At 68.9% G+C, this 15,445-nt stretch overlaps 4 protein-coding genes across 6 annotated transcripts; 1 reads left to right on the top strand and 3 right to left on the bottom strand.

Moving 5' to 3' along the window:
• Positions 1 to 583: 583 nt before the first annotated feature.
• On the top strand, positions 584 to 1,856 carry IL23A (interleukin 23 subunit alpha). The gene is made up of 4 exons (XM_042892297.1): positions 584 to 748; positions 1,018 to 1,122; positions 1,513 to 1,638; positions 1,710 to 1,856. The coding sequence occupies exons 1-4, from the start codon at positions 584 to 586 to the stop codon at positions 1,854 to 1,856; spliced, it is 543 nt and encodes a 180-aa protein (XP_042748231.1).
• A 150-nt stretch (positions 1,857 to 2,006) lies between these two features.
• STAT2 (signal transducer and activator of transcription 2) lies at positions 2,007 to 6,987 on the bottom strand. Of its 2 annotated transcripts, none has more exons than XM_042892287.1 (23): positions 6,951 to 6,987; positions 6,524 to 6,698; positions 6,292 to 6,442; positions 6,098 to 6,196; positions 5,936 to 6,028; positions 5,790 to 5,868; positions 5,627 to 5,712; positions 5,397 to 5,545; positions 5,168 to 5,326; positions 4,946 to 5,098; positions 4,846 to 4,866; positions 4,616 to 4,709; positions 4,441 to 4,497; positions 4,292 to 4,375; positions 4,122 to 4,220; positions 3,729 to 3,864; positions 3,605 to 3,654; positions 3,428 to 3,516; positions 3,224 to 3,360; positions 2,965 to 3,153; positions 2,832 to 2,889; positions 2,267 to 2,745; positions 2,007 to 2,187 (listed from the first exon to the last, which is right to left on the bottom strand). In XM_042892287.1, exons 2-23 carry the CDS (start codon positions 6,652 to 6,654, stop codon positions 2,051 to 2,053), a joined length of 2,730 nt encoding a protein of 909 aa, XP_042748221.1. In that variant the 5' UTR covers positions 6,655 to 6,698; positions 6,951 to 6,987; the 3' UTR covers positions 2,007 to 2,050. The 2 variants fall into 2 exon arrangements, with proteins under 2 accessions (XP_042748221.1, XP_042748222.1); XM_042892288.1 differs by having other exon boundaries at positions 6,524 to 6,655; positions 6,951 to 6,973.
• A 501-nt stretch (positions 6,988 to 7,488) lies between these two features.
• APOF (apolipoprotein F) lies at positions 7,489 to 8,532 on the bottom strand. The gene is made up of 2 exons (XM_042892300.1): positions 8,438 to 8,532; positions 7,489 to 8,354 (listed from the first exon to the last, which is right to left on the bottom strand). Exons 1-2 carry the CDS (start codon positions 8,530 to 8,532, stop codon positions 7,508 to 7,510), a joined length of 942 nt encoding a protein of 313 aa, XP_042748234.1. The 3' UTR covers positions 7,489 to 7,507.
• Positions 8,533 to 8,593: 61 nt separating this feature from the next.
• On the bottom strand, positions 8,594 to 14,929 carry TIMELESS (timeless circadian regulator). 2 transcript variants are annotated; one of them, XM_042892299.1, is made up of 28 exons: positions 14,819 to 14,929; positions 14,592 to 14,745; positions 14,390 to 14,504; positions 14,231 to 14,293; positions 14,020 to 14,121; positions 13,778 to 13,933; positions 13,576 to 13,709; positions 13,411 to 13,498; positions 13,131 to 13,307; positions 12,827 to 13,044; positions 12,652 to 12,755; positions 12,261 to 12,430; positions 12,065 to 12,184; positions 11,849 to 12,000; positions 11,684 to 11,781; positions 11,485 to 11,611; positions 11,204 to 11,399; positions 10,961 to 11,112; positions 10,767 to 10,852; positions 10,585 to 10,702; positions 10,414 to 10,496; positions 10,193 to 10,335; positions 9,916 to 10,099; positions 9,751 to 9,819; positions 9,560 to 9,678; positions 9,246 to 9,487; positions 9,026 to 9,108; positions 8,594 to 8,944 (listed from the first exon to the last, which is right to left on the bottom strand). In XM_042892299.1, exons 1-28 carry the CDS (start codon positions 14,913 to 14,915, stop codon positions 8,829 to 8,831), a joined length of 3,666 nt encoding a protein of 1,221 aa, XP_042748233.1. In that variant the 5' UTR covers positions 14,916 to 14,929; the 3' UTR covers positions 8,594 to 8,828. The 2 variants fall into 2 exon arrangements, with proteins under 2 accessions (XP_042748233.1, XP_042748232.1); XM_042892298.1 differs by having other exon boundaries at positions 9,246 to 9,678.
• Between the last annotated feature and the right edge of the window lie 516 nt (positions 14,930 to 15,445).

Here is a 15,445-nt window from a genome sequence, read left to right as displayed (position 1 = left end):
CCTGTCGGGGCCGCCGCGATTGCGGAGCCGCGGGCAACGCGGGGGAAACGGGGGCTGGGGGGGAGCAGCCGGGTGTCCCGAGGCAGCGGGGAGCGGGGCAGCACCGGGACCGCCGCAGCAGTTTCCCCGGTGGGCACCGTGCATACGGAGCAGGGACGTGGGGACATCGGGGAAGCACTGCGGGACACCTGCGGGCCCGCCCCGGCCCGCCCTGCAGTGTGCGGAACCGCGCCCGTCCCGTCCCACCGCGTCCCGGGAGCGGATCCGAGCGGAGCGATGCGGTGCGGTGCGGCGCAGGCTCAGGTGTGTTCGGCTTCGTCCGCGCGGCCGCCGGGCGTGGAGCCACCAGGAACTGCCCCGGGTTTTCCTGCCCGTCCCGCCGGGGCGCGGGGCCGGAGCGGGCGCGGCGGGGCGCAGCCCGGGGACCCCGGCCCGGTATCGGTTCTGCTTTCGGGGGAGGCGGCGATTTCGCAGTAACGGGGGGCGGGTGCCACCTGCCCCGGGGATTCCCCACCTGCCGCCGCCCGATAAAAGCCGATGGATCCGCCGGTGGCCGCACTGACCCGATCGGACCCGCCTGGCCATGGCCCCGCTCCGCCGCCTCCTGCTCGCGCTCTGCCTGCCGGCGATGCTGCTGCCGTCCGCGGTCCCGTTCCCGGCTCCGAGCACCGACTGGGCCGCCTGCAGGGACCTCTCCCAGCGGCTGTCGCGGCTGTTGGGGACAATGAAGGAGTCGCACCGGGTGCTGGTGAGAGCCAGGACGGAGTTTGGAGGGGCGGGGAGACGGGGAGACGAGGGATGCTACAGGAATGGGGGGAACAGGGGGCACTCGGGGAACCGGGGCTGCTCCAGGAACTGGAGATACTCAGGGAACTGGAAACGCTCAGGGAACCGAGAGAACCGGGGATGCTCCTGGAACCGGAGCTATGGGGCACAGAGGATCTGGGGGTACTGCGATGCTCTGGCTGCCTGGGGAGAGCCAAGGTGCTATGGGGTCCCTGTTAACCCTGCTGTCAGGATGCGGTCCGTCTGGGTGGAGAGGAGGACTCCGAGGGGGACTGTGCCCCCCGCATCCGCTGCAGTGATGCCTGTGACCCCTCCACGCTGGACACAAACAGCACGGTACTGGGGGGGCCGGGACCCCGGGGGGGGGGGCCCGGGGTATCCTTGTAGCCAAAGCCCGGGGGGTCTTGTGGGGTGCGTGGATGCTCTGGGGTGCATTGCGATGTCTGAAGGGTCCTGGGGGGTCTCAGGGGTGCTGGGGGCCCCAGAAGCACTAAGGGAGTACTGGGAGAGGGAGGGGGGGGGAGCAGTGATGCTGGAGATGTTCCTGGGGGCATCTCGGAAGCACCCAAGTGATGCGCTTGGAGATGTCAGGGTAACCTGGGGGTCAGGGCGCCAGGACAAGCTGGGGGGTCTCGGGGCTGTTGGGGTCCACAAGTTCCCCGGGGGTCGCTTTGGGGACGTGCTCAGAAGCCCAGCATCTTCACATCCTCCCCCCCCAACCCCCAGCACTGCCTGCAGCGGATCCTGCAGGGGTTGCAGCACTACCAGGCCATGCTGGGCTCCGACATCTTCGCCGCACGCCCGCAGCCAGAGCTGAAGGCGGTGCTGGAGGAGCTGCTGGGCCTCGTGCAGGTGAGCTGACACCGACCCCGATCTTAACATCAACCCCGACCCAGAGCCCTCTGACCCCTCTCTCCCTGCAGGTCCCCATCCGTTCCTGCCAGACCCCCCCGCCCCCCCACGCAGACCCCTGGGCCCGGCCGCTGCTGCAGCACGACACGCTGGAGCGGCTCCGCTCCTTCACCGCCGTCATGAGCCGCGTCTTCACCCACAGCGCCAGCACCCGCTGACCCCCCGCCCCCCCTTAATTTATTTCTTATTTATGTGCCGCGCTCCCTATTTATACGGGGTATTTATGGGTTTCTAATAAAGGGCCGGGCAACGAGGAGCCGCTCTCTGCTACAACGCCGCACCGGGGCCGCTCTAACAGCACCGCGGGCTGATGGGGAGGAAGGGGTTTATTTACACGAGGGGCCGGGAGGGGTCACTGGAAGTCGCTGGCGTCGATGTGGAGCGGTGGGAAATCGCCGTCCGCGGTGAAGAGGGAAGCGGCGGCGGGCAGGGCCGCGTCCTCGGGCTGCGGCAGGAAGGGGTCGCTGGAGTCCAGGAGCGCGGCGCCGTCTGTGGGATGGGGGGGGGGGTCAGCGCCGAATGATCCCCAGCCCCACGGCCCCCAGCACCCACCGTCGGATCCACGCACCGTCCAGGGCGGGCAGCAGCTCCACAGCCTCCAGCGCCGGCTCCTGCAGCGGCAGTCCCTCCAGCTCCCCCAGCCCCGACGGCTGCAGCCCCAGGGCGCCGTCGTCCAACAGCAGCTCTGCAGCACCGCTCCCCAGCAGCGGCCCTATGGCGTTGCCCTCCGCGGTCAGCACCCCCTGCCCCCCAGGTGCCACCGGCAGCAGCTGCAGCACAACGGGCAGCCCCAGGTCCCCCATTCCTGTCTGCAGCACCCCCAAACCCCCTGATCCCAGTGGCTGCAGGGATGGCAGCACCGGGACTGCGGCCACCACCTGCTGCAGCCCTGGGCTCACGGCCTGAGGTGTCCCGGGGGTCCGGCCCCCCCCCGGCACCATCCCTGGGCTCACAGGCTGTTGCCCGCCGCCCTTCAACTGCAGCGTCTCCAGGTCCTCCGTGGCCACCACCAACTCCTCCTGCGTCTGCCACGTCTCATGGGGCTGCCTGTGGGCACAGCGGGGGGGTGGAGGTCAGGTGGGGGGTGAGGGGGTCCATCCCTGTGGGGCTGGGGGCGAGGGGGGGGGGCTCACCTGGAGGACACGCGGATGAGGCGCTGGTTCAGGTATTCCTTCTTCTTGGTCAGGATCCCTGGGGGCAGGAGAGCAGTTGGAAGGGGGCAGTGGGCGCTGCCCCCCAAGCCGTGCCGCGCTGCACGCGCCGTACCCTCGTGCCGTTGGCTGTAGTAGGGCCCGAAGGCTTCGTCACGGGCGATGTCAGGGTAGAGGAAGAGCAGCGGGTTCTCGGGGATGTTCTCCTCTGCCAGCAGCTGGTAATCACGGATGATGTCGGGCAGTGCCAGCGACGCCAGCTCGGCTGCGGTGTAGGGGACGACAGCACGGAAGGCGGGGGGTCCTATGGGGGGGGTGGGAGGTCAGCGGTGGGTGTGAGGTCAGACCGAGGGGAGGTCCGGGGCTGCGCTCACCGCTCTCAGGGTGCTCCACCCAGGTGCAGGTGACCCCCCCCAGCGTGCTCTCGCTGAACCGAATCAGGAACGTCCCCGACCGCTTCACCTTCAGCAGTTTCTTTTCCTGTTTGCGGCTCACGAAGCCCAGGATGAGCCTGGGGGGGTTGGGGGCACAGTCAGCTCCTGCAGCCCCGCAGCCCGACCCCCCCAGCCGGGCTGTACCCGTCCTTCCAGAGCTGCTTCAGGTGGTCGTGCAGCAGCGCCAGGATCCCGTCCAGCCAGGCCCAGAAGGAGAAACCTGCAGCACCGTCCTGCAGGATGGGGACATGAGGATGTGGGATGGGGATGTGTGAGATGGGGACAGGATGGATGGGGACACGTGGGATGGGCACGGCTCACCTTGGAGAACTTGGTCCAGGGCAAGGCGCTCTCTGGAGATGGCTTTGAGCCTGGAGGGGGGCAGAATAGGGTGAGTGAGGGGGGCTGGGCTGGGGCCGGGGGGCTCAGGGATGCGGGGCTGTACCGAAGAGCTTCTCAGCCAACATGTGCAGGTGCTCCCGGCTCAGGCCACGCTCAGCTGTGCTCTGGAACTGCCAGCTCAGCACCTCCGCCAGCCGGGGCCACGGGGCTGGGGGTGGTGTGGAGAAGAACTGCTGGTCCTGTAGGGATGGCAGCGGAGGAAGGGACGGGACTGAGACGGATGGGGGGACAGGCAGGGATGGCAGGAGGACAAACACATGGGACAGATGTACGGAAAATGGAATAGGGCGGGGGGTGAGACCAGCACAGGGGCCAGAGCGTGGGAACAGACACAGCACAGGACACAGAGACAGGGATGGGACATTAGGACTGGGATGTGGGGCGATGGGCTGGGCAGGGGTGTGGGGGTAGGGGGGACAGCGTGGGGGCTGCTTGCCTTGGGGTTGGGGCTCAGCATGTTGAACCAGAGCACGGAGGCCCAGGCGCTGGAGAGCTGGTTGTTGTTGGAGATGATGACGAAGGGCAGCGTGGAGGTCTGTGGGGGGAATGGGGGTCATTATGGGCAGCCCCGACACCCAGAAACATCCTCCCCCCTCCAAAACTCACCTCCAGCTTCAGCTCCAGCCCGCAGTATGCATATGCCAGTGTGAAGGTGATGAGGTGAAGCTCCTCAGTCACAGCCAGAGAACCCTGCACAGGATGGGAACCCTCGCCCACTGCTCACCCTGCGCCCCCTCCCCAAAACCCACACCCACCTCATTGGTGCCTCTGCTGCCTTTGCCTGATCCTCCGCCCTTCTGTTCCTTCAGCGTCTGCGGGGGGGTGGAGGAGGTCAAAGTGGGGCTGGGGGTCAGGTGGGGCTTGGGACGGAGTGGACCCAAGCGGGGGTCCCAGATGGGGAGGACCCAGCGCAGGAAGGGGGACGCATACGAGGTACTGGAAGTCGCAGACCAGCCCCTCCCGGGGGCTGTCCCCAACCAGGACGGTTTTGCTGCTCGAGGTCAGAATGTTGAATTTGCGGAAGCTGTGGGGCAAAGGGAGGATGTAGATGGGGGCTGCTGCAGCCGACACCCCCCGGGGATGCTGATACTCCTCTGAGGACACCAGGAATCCCCCCTGAGGTCCCGTTCCTGCCGCCATTGCTGGCACTCAGCTCTCACCCTCGCGTCTTCGGCGGGTCCCTGCAAAAGGCAACACGGAGTCAGCTGTGAGCGTGGCCCAGGACCGCAACGGGGGGCGGCGGGACCCAGAGCCCCCGACCTGTCGATGTGGATGTTGGCCTGCATGCGGTGGTTGCGGTCATGCAGGCGGACCAGCAGGCGGGCGCGCGTGCAGAACTTGTTGGCTGTGCGCAGCACCAGCGGGCGCTTGGGGGTGTTGGGCATACAGGGCTGCTGCTCCACCACGAAGGCACTGCGGGCGGGGGGGGGGTCTCAGAGCAGCTCCATCGCATCCCCAGCCCCCCCACGCTGCATCCCCCACCTCTGCAGCAGGCAGGTGAGCTGCTCCTGCAGCCGCTTCTGCAGCAGTGGCAGCTCTGACTGCAGCGGGTCCTGCTCGTAGGTCACCTTTTGCCGCAGCTCTCCCGCTGCCCGCAGGAGCTGCAGCAGCTGGAAGAGCCCCTCGCCCAGCGCCGTGAACCTGCAGGCGATGGGGGTCAGCAAAGCACGGCCCCCCCCACCTCCCCCAGCCCCCCCCAGCCCACCCCTACCAGCCCTGCAGCTGCAGCAGGCAGGTATCAGCGGGGGCTCCCAGGCAGCTGCGCTGCTGCCTCTCACGCCACGCGCTCAGTTCCTGCTGCAGGAAGTCCCGCAGGGTCTCGCTGCGCCCCAGCAGCTGCTGAATCTGTGCCACCACCTCCTGCAGGGACAGCGGGTCTGGCTGGGGGCGCACCACAGCTGTGCCCCCCCATCCCCATGGCCCGGCTCTGCCCTTGCTCACCCGCCGCTGCCGGTCCAGGGACTGCAGCTTAGCCTGGAGTGCTTGGATGTGCTGCACGTACTGCGGGTCGTGGGAATGGTCCTGGCCTGCAGCGGTGCGGAGGGGCTTTAGGGGGTGCAGGGAGCGCTGGCTGTGCCTCCCCCCCCCCGAGGCGCAGCCTTACCTGGCATGTAGTACATCTTAAAGCTGAAGTCAAAGGTGTCCTGGAGGTCCTCCATGTGTCGGAATGCACGCTCAGCTTCCTGGGGATTGGGGGGGAGTGAGGGTCTGTGCACCCCCATGGGCTGGGGGACCCTGGGGAGAAATTACCTGCAGGGCGGTGCGGAATTCAGCCAGGCGCTGCTGGATCTCCCGCTCCTGGCTGCTCTGTGGGGCTGTGCTGGGTGCCGGGGGGGTCTCCGCCTATGAGACAGGGGGGGTCAGGCACCGGGTGGCTCAGCTCTGCCGGCTGGGGGGGGGAACCCACCCTACCTGCCCCTTCGCCTGCGCCCTCCGCAGGACGCACCGCTCCTCCTGCAGCAGATTGGCCACCAGGTTGGCAAAGTTCTCAGGGTGCTCCTCGAAAGCAGCCTGTGGGGTGCACAGGGGGGAGGACTGTCAGTGTGCATCAAATTCCCACTGCACCCATAGATCCACCCCCAGTCCCCTCCCACCCAGCCACCCACCTGCAGGTCGATGCGCGCCTTGCGCAGGTTGTGCTTCAGCATGAAGTCCTCATCACCCGGCCCCAGGCTGCCCAGCTGCTCCCCCAGCAGCGTCAGCAGCGAATGGAACAGCATCCGCGCGTGGGACGAAAAGGGCTCGGCCGCCTGCTGCCTGCGGGACCGCTCAGTGCCTGCCCCACGGGGACCCCCCATCGCCCCACGGTATCCCCCCGCGCCACGGTTCCCCCCGTACCAGTCTTGGTCCTCGATCCAGTCCGCCAGGCTCTGCCGGACGGTCATGGGCAGCGCGGCGTTGGTGTACAGTTGGTGAACGCGCTCCAGGTGGGTGGGGGGCAACTGCTGCACCTCCTGCCACTGCGCCATGCTGGCGGGCGGGGGGGCAGGGCGTGCTGCTGGGACCCCTCCGGCTGCCGGGGAGGGAAGCGGTGCCGCTCACACCGCACGCCCACCTCCCCCCCCGGCCCCCCCCCCCCGCGCCCCCCGCTGGGGGCCCGTGGGGGGGGGGGGGGGGGGGGGGGGCCGCCCCCCCCCCCCCCCCCTCCCACAGACTCCTCCCGTCCCGCCGCTGCACGGCACCCAAAGGCCCCACCCAGAAGCGCCCATCGGGTGGCCACCCCCGGCCCCGCACCCCGACCCTGATCCCAATCCCAGTATCGGACCTGGACTCGGCTCCCCGCTCCCGACTCCCGGCTCGTTCCCGGTCCCGTCCCCCGACCCCGCGCCGTGGCCACGCCCCCTCCCGGCTTTGCGCGGTGATTGGCGGAGCGCGGCGGAGAGGCCACGCCCCTCGGGGCGGGCAACGCGGGAGTTCCTGCGGGCAGCTCCGCTTCCCCGAAATGACGACGGGGGGCGGGGCCACGGAGGGGGCGGGGCAGAGGGACGGGATCTGCGCGGGTGGGCGTGGTCATAAGCGAATGGGCGTGGCCGCGGGCAAAAGGGGGCGGGGCCGGCGGGCGGTCGCGGAAGGAGATGGCGGAGCCGGGTGGGGGTCGGCAGCGGGAGCGCAGGGGACGGAGCGTTGGGGGATGAGCCCGCAGGGTCGGAGCCGCGGGGCAGCGCCGTGGGGCAGAGTGCCGCCGTCCCCACGCCGGGCGCTGTCACCGCGCGCCCCGTCCAAGGCCGTCCCCGGGCCAAGGTCTCCGCGACCCGGGGCGGCGCGGCTGCACTGACCGGGAACGAGACATCGACAGGGACACGGGCGGGGACGCGCCTTTATTCACACCACGAGGACGGGGCCGCTGTGAGCGCTGGGCGCCGTCGGGGGTTCCCCGTCGGCGGTGAAGTACCCGTAGAGCGCGCGGACCCCCGCTTTGATGCCGGGCTGCAGCCCGAACCGGATGCCCACGGCCACCGGGCCGCCCCCGGTGAGCGCCGTCAGCGCCGCGTAGCCCAAATCCTCGGCCGCCTGCAGCGCCCGCTCGGACGCGAGCAGCTCGCAGCCCTGGAAGGCGAAGTAGAGGCCGCTGCCAATGTTGTAGACGGCGTTGACGCCCGGCACCCACTCGAGCACCCCGTGCGCCTCGCGCTCCCCGGGCGGGCTGCACGCGTCGTCCTCCGCCTGCCGACGGCACCGGAACGTCCCGGTGCGGGTCTCGTTGCGGGGGAGAGCGCAACGCCGCCGCAGTCGGGCCAGGCTGGAGAGCAGCGGCAGCGTGCGGTGCGCGGGGACGTCCCGCAGCCCCGCCAGACCCCGCAGGAGGGCGGTGGCCGCGGGGGGGCTCAGCTCCCGGTACAGCCCCCGCGCCGCCGCCTCCGCCTCCGCCTCGCACCCGGCCCCGTTCAGCGCCAGCGCCAACGAGGCGCGGGACGTGGCGCGGGGCAGCAGGGGGATGCGGGAGAAACCGGGGAGGGCGTCGGGGAGCAGCGCCCCGCACGGAACCCCCCGACCCCGCAGTGCCTGCAGGGGGGGAGCGACCTCCGCAAGCAGCCCCCGCACCGTCGCGGTCCCTCCGTCACCCCGCGGGGGCGCGGTGGTCGCGGTTTCCCCCCGGCCCTGGAGGAGGAGGAGGAGGAGGAGGAGGAGGAAGAGCAGAGCGCGGCCCATGGTGGCGGCTCGGGGACACCTGCGGAGGTTTAGGGGGGGCACAGCCGTCAGCCCACAGCTGCACCCCCACCCCTCCCCTCCCACCCCCAGCCCCCCGCTCACCGCTCGCAGTCACCGCTGTCCCCGCACCTCCGTCGCTGCGCTGCGCCCCCCCTCCCCTCCACGGCCCCTTTATAACCGCCGCTATCAGCGGCCATTGCGACACACGGGGACAGAGCCCCGCACCGCCCCCCCGACAGCGCCGGGCACAGCCCAGACTTCGTGCACTGATTTATTTGGTGCCGTTCCCGATGTAAAACAGTGTCAGAAACAAACAAACAAACCCTAAACCCAAACCCCGGTGAAAAGGTAAAATGGGGACAAGGGAAGGAAAAGCACCGCGCCTTTAAAAAGAACTTAAAAACCCACAGAGAGCCCCCAAAACCGATAAAGCTGTACAAAAAGCCCCAACAGCAGAGCAGGGGCATTGCAGGGACTGCTGTCCCGGGGAACCTCAATCTTCCTCCTCTTCCTCCTCCTCCAGAAGGCGGCGGATGCGTTTTCTTCTGCCCATGGGGTGGGGGTCCTCATCCTCCCCTGATGGGGGAGCCAGGGGGAGCAGCTCTGCCTCTATGGGAGCGGAAGGGGTCAGGGGAAGGGGCAGAAGGGAGGAAAAGCCCCCCCCACAACCAGGGGAGGGGCTGCACTCACCCACGTCACCATCCTCATCCTCGCTGTCGAGCTGCCACCGCCGTTTGCTGCCTGATGGTGCGGGGATGGCGAGGGGCTCCTCGCTGTGGGGGTTTGGTAGAGTCAGCAGAGCCCATGGGGGCACCGGGAGAACCCCGAGGCCACGGCCCCCACCCCACCATGAGCGAGGACCTCACTCATGTGAGTATTGTAGGGTCAGCACGTGGGACCCCAGCCTCACCTCTCTGAGTCCGACCCCAGCGGGGAGGGCAGCGGCTCTGCTGTGGGGCAGAGGGGCTCAGGGGAGGTTCCTGCACCCGTCACACTGCTCCCAGAGCCCCGGCCGCCTTCCCCTCCCGCGGGCTCCTGTGGTGCTGCTGGCAGTTCCTGGGGGGGCCCCTGAGGGCTCGGGGGGGTGATGGAGGCGGCTGCACGGCGCAGCTGCTGTGGGGTGAGGGCAGCAGGGATGCGCCAGAAGGACTCCTGGGGACAGAGGGGGGATGCTGTGGGCTGTGCCAGGAGCAATGGGGACAGAGATGGGGACAGGGGCATCACCTGCTCGTTGGCAGGGGGCCGCAGCCCCACCTCCCGCAGCAGAGCACGGAAGCCCCGGTCCTCCATGGCATCTTCATTCTCCTCTGAGAGTGGCACCAACGGCACTGGGAAGGACATCCCTGCGGGGGGGAAGCGCTGTCAGCCCGGCCCCTTCCCCATCCCCAGCCCTGTGCCCCCCCAGCCCCACTCACCTTCCGTCTCACGGTCCCTCGCCGTCCTCCTCAGGCAGTTCTGCAGCCACCGCAGGGGCCCCTCCAGCCCTGGGGACGGCGGAGTCAGAGTGCAGCCCCACTGACCCAAAGGATGGGGGTCCAGCCTGAGGGGCGGTGGGGTCACATCCCCTTGCTCCCACCCACCTTCCTGCTGCAGGCGCTGCACCAAGGCCAGCCCCGTCCCCTCCTTGGGGTCCCAGGGCTCCTCCATGGGGTCATCCTCTGCTTCATCTTCCTCCTCCTCCTCCTCCTCCTCCTCCTCTTCCTCCTCCTCACTGTCCTCAGCAGAGCTGTTATGGGCTGACACCACTGCAGCATCTGCCTCACCCTGCAGGGACCGTAACGCTTGGGTGCCTTGAGAGGAGGGGAAGGGGGACAGCACCCCTGGATTGGAGCCCCCCGGCCCCCCCAACCCACGTACCGTCTGGGGGCCGCAGCTCTTCCTCCGGCGCTTCTTGTGCAGCTCCTTGCGCTCTGCCACCAACCCCATTGCCAGCAGCTTCTCCACCACGCGTGCCCGTGAGCGCCGTGCCGTCAGGTTCTTCATGATGTTCCCCAGGATGTCTGTGGGGGGGCGGGGGGTCAGCAGGGTGTTGGACCCCCCCCCCGCCCCACACATCCTTCCCCTTGGAACCCGCTCACCATCTGATCCCCTGAACTCCTCAAAGAGCCGCTCCAGCTCCAGCTCCTGCTCCTCCGTCCACAGCACAATATTGGTGCCCTTCCTTGGGGGGGAGGACACAACCCTGGGTGCCCACCTGGGCACACAGTGCTCCCCATCACGGGGGTCCCCATTCGGGGTCTCATCCCCACCTTGGCCGTGGGAAGTCCCTGGCGCTGCCCACCAGCCCCATGCGCACCAACTGCTGCACCACCTGCCGCCGCGTGCGGCCAGGCAGCTCCGCCAGGATGGAGGCAATGATGTCCTGACCTGTGGGAGTGGGGGCTGTGAGAAGGGTCCATGCCACCCCCTGCCCCCCACAGCGCCCCCGTACCTTCTGCCTCCTTATACTTCCAGAACAGCTCCCGCAGCGCCTGCTCCTCCTGTGGGCTCCAGGCGGGGGTCCGACGTGCTCCAGCGCTGGGCAAAGGAGTGATGAGGGGAAGTCAGAGCTCTTCTCCCAGCCCACAGCCTCTCCCCGTGCCCACTGCCCCTCTCTCAACCCCCCAGCCTCCCCAGCCCACTCACCCCTCCCCATCCCTCAGGGAGCTGTAGCCCTCACTCATCTCGCGCACAGCCGTAGCGTTCTTCCAGAAGAGCAGCTCCACGAACGCCTTCTTGTTGGTGGCTGCCAGCGCGAAGAACTTACCCAGGATATACTTGGCCAAGGCCACCAGCTCCTGGGGGTGGAACAGAGAGGTGAGGGCAGCAGGATTGCACCGGGCCGGAATCGGGGTGGGGGTGCAGGGGGGAGTTGGGGCTGCGCCTCACCTGGTGGGCGCCGGGGTCGCTGAGGAGGCGTTGGAAGAGGGTGAAGAGGGAGAGCTGGAAGAGCAGCGCCTCCATGCGCAGCTGGCGGGACAGGCGGTGCAGCAGCCGTGCAGCACAGTGGTTGGTGCGGGCGCTGTTCTGTGCGTAGCCCCGCAGCAGCAGCGTGCAGGCACGGACCACGGGCACGCAGGCAAACCTGGAAACCCCCCCCCACATAATTGGTGACCAGCACCGCGCTGCCCTCCCTGCGCCCCCCGCCCCCTCTCGGAGGCTCTCCCCACCGCTTCAGGTAGTCCATGAAATTGAACTCCTTCTCCGACACCTGCACTGCCTCTTCCTCCTCCTCCTCTTCCTCCTCCTCTTCCTCAGGCTCCTCCGGCTCCTCAGCCTCGGGGGAGGGGGTGGGCCCTGTGGGGGGCAGCGTTAGGGGCCCAGAGCTCCCCCAGACCCCACTGCCACGGGACAGGGCCACGCACTCACGGGGCAGCGCAGCAAAGCAGATCTCACGCAGCAGCTGCGTCTCCTCGGCAGGCTCCGCGCTGGGGGGGCCGAAAACATCCCCTTCGGGCCACACTTCCCTGTGTGGAGGGCAGAGGTTGGCACCGCACCCCCACATTCTGAGGGGTGGGATGGGGCTGGGGGTACCTGGCAGAGCGCAGCAGCCGCAGGGCCTGGGGGGCCCCCCCCTCCCGCAGGCACTCCTGGATGCGCAGCAGAGCCAACGCGCGCTGCTTCTCCACCGGGGTCTCCGAGGCAGCGTCAAAAGGCACCACATCCTCAGGGAGCGGCACCGTGCCCTGGGGGCGTCACTGTGTCACCCGGCGCCCCACGGACACCCCTCACAGCAGGGCCCGTCCCTACCTGCAGGCAGTCCTGGAGTTGCTGGGCCACCGCTGCCCACAGCTCCTCCAGCTCGGCTGCGCCCGGCGGCTGCGGCGCTGCAGGGGCACGGGGCTTCTTCTTCCTCCTCACACGTTTGCTCTGCATGACGAAGGAGGGGAGGAGGGTCAGGAGGGACCACAGGGACCCACGCAGAGCCTCGGAGACCCCAGCCCACCTGCACCACGAGGCCGGAGCGGCCACGGCAGAAGCGCTCCAGCATTTGCAGGAAGAGATGCGCCGTCTCCACCAGGTCCCGCAGGAAGGCACGAGGCTGCTTTGTCTCATCGAACTTCCGAAAGAGCGCGAGGAGCAGCTCCCGGTACTCCATCAGATAGAAGATGTGGTCTGGGGGGCGGCAGGGGGACAGGGGCAGCGTGGACAGACAGACGGATGGGTGAGTGGTTGGACAGGGGGACGGACAGATGGATGGCGAGAGACTGGCGCATGGACAAAGACGCGGATAGAAAGACACGAGGAAAGACAGCCATGCAGACAGACAGAAGCACGGACAGACAGACAGAGCCACGGATGGATGAACGCACGGATGGACAAAGGGACGGACTCACTCTTGATGACCTGACTGCTGTCCCGCACCGTCGGCTCTGCGCAGCGGTCCATCTCCTGCACCGTGCGCAGCAGCTCCTGGTACGCCTTCAGGGCCAGGTGCATCCTGCAGGAGGGACGGGGTGCTCAGGCAGTGCTGGGGGGGCTTGGGGCCAAAGAGGGGGCTGCGACCCCCACCTGCGCGCCCAGGTGGCCGCCTCCTTCTTGTCCATCAGGGCCATCTCGTAGTAGTTGGTGAGGTGCTGCTCGATGAAGTGAAAGGCACGCACGCTCACCGTCTCCGACACCAGCTCGGCACGGAACCCCCGGCCACGGTTGAAGGCCATGAAGAAGGCGGTGGCCCACAGGTAGTACGTCTCATCGTGCTGCTGCGCCTTCTCCCGCAGCAATTGGTCCTGGGGGGCGTGCGGGGGAACTCAGCGCGGGGGGGACCCCGGGTTGGGGGGTGGCCTGAAGTGGGGGGGACGACTCCCACCCTCACCTTGACCAGCAGCATCAGGCGGTTGTAGCAGTCCTCCAGGAAGTCCTGGCAGAAGCAGCTCAGGAAGAGCCGGACGTTGCGGGCAGAGCGCCGGGGGGGTCCCGGCTCAGGGGGGGCCCAGCGACGCCACGGCACCCGGCGCGTCTCCTTGCCCAGGTCGTGGCTGTAGCTCTGCAGCTGGGGGGAGAGAGGAGAGCATGAGCTGTGCCCCCTCAGCACCACTGCGAGCCCCTCGACGCTGTACCAAGCCCCCCCCCGTGCTCCCCATCCCCATACTCACGTTGTGCAGCCCCCTATGGAAGACAACATCGTGCTCCCCGATGGCCTTCAGCCCCTGGATGACATAGGAACCGCGGAAACGGGAGTGTCTAGAGGGAGGAACGCACGAGATGAGCAATGCTGGCCCTACCACAGGGCTCTGCCCCCCTCCAGCCCCCCTTCCCACCTGGATGGACGCTGCAGTGCCCGCACTCTCTGCTCTGCTTGCTCCCGCTGCCGCAGACTCTGCAGCTCCCGCGTCTCCTCCCCGCACTCGGCGCCTGCCCGCCCCTGACCCAGCGCTGCCAGCTGCTCCGGGCTCTGCGGGGCGGGGGGTTCAGCACGGCTGGATGGGGGCCGGGGGTGGGCCCTGCACCCCTCACACCCACCTGGTCACGGAACATGAGGGAGACGATCTCGAGGACGTGCAGAGCCCACTGCTGCTCAGCCGGTGTGCTGGCCAGGAACTTGAGCAGGTCATCCATGCCACTGATGTGCAGAGCCCACAGCACGCGGTCGTGCACGCTGGCATCGCCATCCACACCCTGGGGGGCGGCACAGGGCGGGGGCAGCATGTGGGGCACCTTCCCGTGGGGATCCCTGGGTCCGTACCCCCCTCCCCTCCCATTACCTGCTCTGCAGCGGGGTCGGGAGGCACGTGCAGCACGTTGCGCACCAGCAGCAGGATCCGCTCGATCAGCAGCGCGTCCTCCTCCTGCCTCTGCTCCCAGTCCTGCAGTGCATGGCTGTCAGAACTCCCACAGACCTCCCCAGACCCCAGCCCCATAGCTGCCCCCTGACCCTCAGCCGCACTGACCCCCCCCCGGACCCCCAGCACCCACCAGCTGCAGCACTTCGTACAGCTTCTCGCTCAGCACCCCAAACACCTTCTCACTGGCGAACGCCTGCAGAAAAAACCCTTGGTGATCTCTGTGTTCTGGGGGGGGGGGGGGGGTTTGAAGACCCCCCCACCCGGAGTCACCCCGCGGCTGCACCCTCACCTCTTTGTACGCCTGCAGGTAGGACAGCACCTGCAGGAAGTGGTGCCGGGCGGTGGCGTCCGACGGCACTTTGCCAAAGCAGAGCAGCGCTGGCTGCGTCAGGTTCACCATCAGCCTACGGGGGGCAGTTGGGGGGGTTGGACTCGGGACCGCTGCCCACATGGGAGCGCAGCCCCGCACCGTCCTCGCAGCTGCCCGGTACCTGACGACCGCATCGAAAAGGCTCCGGTCCCGCGGGTACTGAACGAGCAGCGGCAGCAGATCGTTCTGCAGGATCTGCGCTGCTCCCAGCTGCTGCCGCACGTCGCGGCTCTCGTCCTCGTGCCGGAGGTACCGGATCAGATCCTTCACGCTCTCTGCGGGAGGGGCGCTCAGAACTCCGCATCCGCCCGGTTTCTTCCCCCTCCCCCCCCATTCCCCGTGCCGTACCGAGGCAGTCGGGCTCGCGGTGGTACACGTCGCCCTCCAGGTAGCCCAGGGCGCTGCAGGTGGCCAGCAGCTCGCAGTTCATCATGTACCAGTCCATGCAGCGCGGGGCGGGCGCGGGGAGCCGGGCAAGACCCGGCGGGGCGGAGCGGCCCGACCCCGGTCCCGGGGCACCGGGTGGCTCTGAGGGTCCGGGCCGCGATCCCGATCCCGATCCCGGTACCGAAAGCCCCCAGCCCCACACGCTCCCGCCGCCGTTACACAACCGGCCCAGTTCCCGCGGCTCCCGCCCCGCCCCGCCCCTCCCGCCGTCCCCCGCCGGAGGCCTTAAAGCGGAAACTCCAGAACAACGCCGGTCAGTCCCCCCCCCCCTCCGCCCACCGCCCGCTACAAGAGGAGGCCACGCACCGCAGCACCCTTCTCCCCCCTCATCCCCCCTCGGGACGCCCACTCCTACACCCCCGCTCTCCCCGCACCGCGCTGCTCCCCACTCCCCACCCCGCGCCCACCTCGACGTTGCCCTTTTAAGAGCGGCTCAGGCTGCACGGTGGCCCCTCCCTCCGGGCGGGGCATCGCCTCGGGCGCGGGAAGGCGCCGCTCCGCGCTCCCCCCCCGCACGCGGTGCTTCCC

This window comes from Lagopus leucura, unplaced genomic scaffold (genome assembly GCF_019238085.1).
Source record: "Lagopus leucura isolate 7727_CA_CO unplaced genomic scaffold, USGS_WTPT01 261-3_obj-0_obj, whole genome shotgun sequence".
Taxonomy (NCBI): domain Eukaryota; kingdom Metazoa; phylum Chordata; class Aves; order Galliformes; family Phasianidae; genus Lagopus; species Lagopus leucura.
The sequence above is the reverse complement of the archived record's forward strand: the minus strand, read 5'-3'. Positions and strand labels throughout refer to the sequence as shown.

Coding starts and splice junctions, on each gene's coding strand:
- IL23A (XM_042892297.1), top strand. CDS start 584: ATGGCCCCGCTCCGCCGCCTCCTGCTCGCGCTCTGCCTGCCGGCGATG. Junction 749..1,017: donor AGGAGTCGCACCGGGTGCTG/GTGAGAGCCAGG, acceptor CCCTGCTGTCAG/GATGCGGTCCGTCTGGGTGG. Junction 1,123..1,512: donor CGCTGGACACAAACAGCACG/GTACTGGGGGGG, acceptor CCCAACCCCCAG/CACTGCCTGCAGCGGATCCT.
- STAT2 (XM_042892287.1), bottom strand. CDS start 6,654: ATGGCGCAGTGGCAGGAGGTGCAGCAGTTGCCCCCCACCCACCTGGAG. Junction 5,099..5,167: donor CTCACCTGCCTGCTGCAGAG/GTGGGGGATGCA, acceptor CCCCGCCCGCAG/TGCCTTCGTGGTGGAGCAGC. Junction 2,746..2,831: donor CTCATCCGCGTGTCCTCCAG/GTGAGCCCCCCC, acceptor CTGTGCCCACAG/GCAGCCCCATGAGACGTGGC.
- APOF (XM_042892300.1), bottom strand. CDS start 8,532: ATGGCCGCTGATAGCGGCGGTTATAAAGGGGCCGTGGAGGGGAGGGGG. Junction 8,355..8,437: donor GACAGCGGTGACTGCGAGCG/GTGAGCGGGGGG, acceptor AAACCTCCGCAG/GTGTCCCCGAGCCGCCACCA.
- TIMELESS (XM_042892298.1), bottom strand. CDS start 14,915: ATGGACTGGTACATGATGAACTGCGAGCTGCTGGCCACCTGCAGCGCC. Junction 14,294..14,389: donor ACCTGCAGGCGTACAAAGAG/GTGAGGGTGCAG, acceptor TTTTTTCTGCAG/GCGTTCGCCAGTGAGAAGGT. Junction 9,820..9,915: donor GCAGCGCCTGCAGCAGGAAG/GTGGGTGGGAGC, acceptor CGCCGTCCCCAG/GGCTGGAGGGGCCCCTGCGG.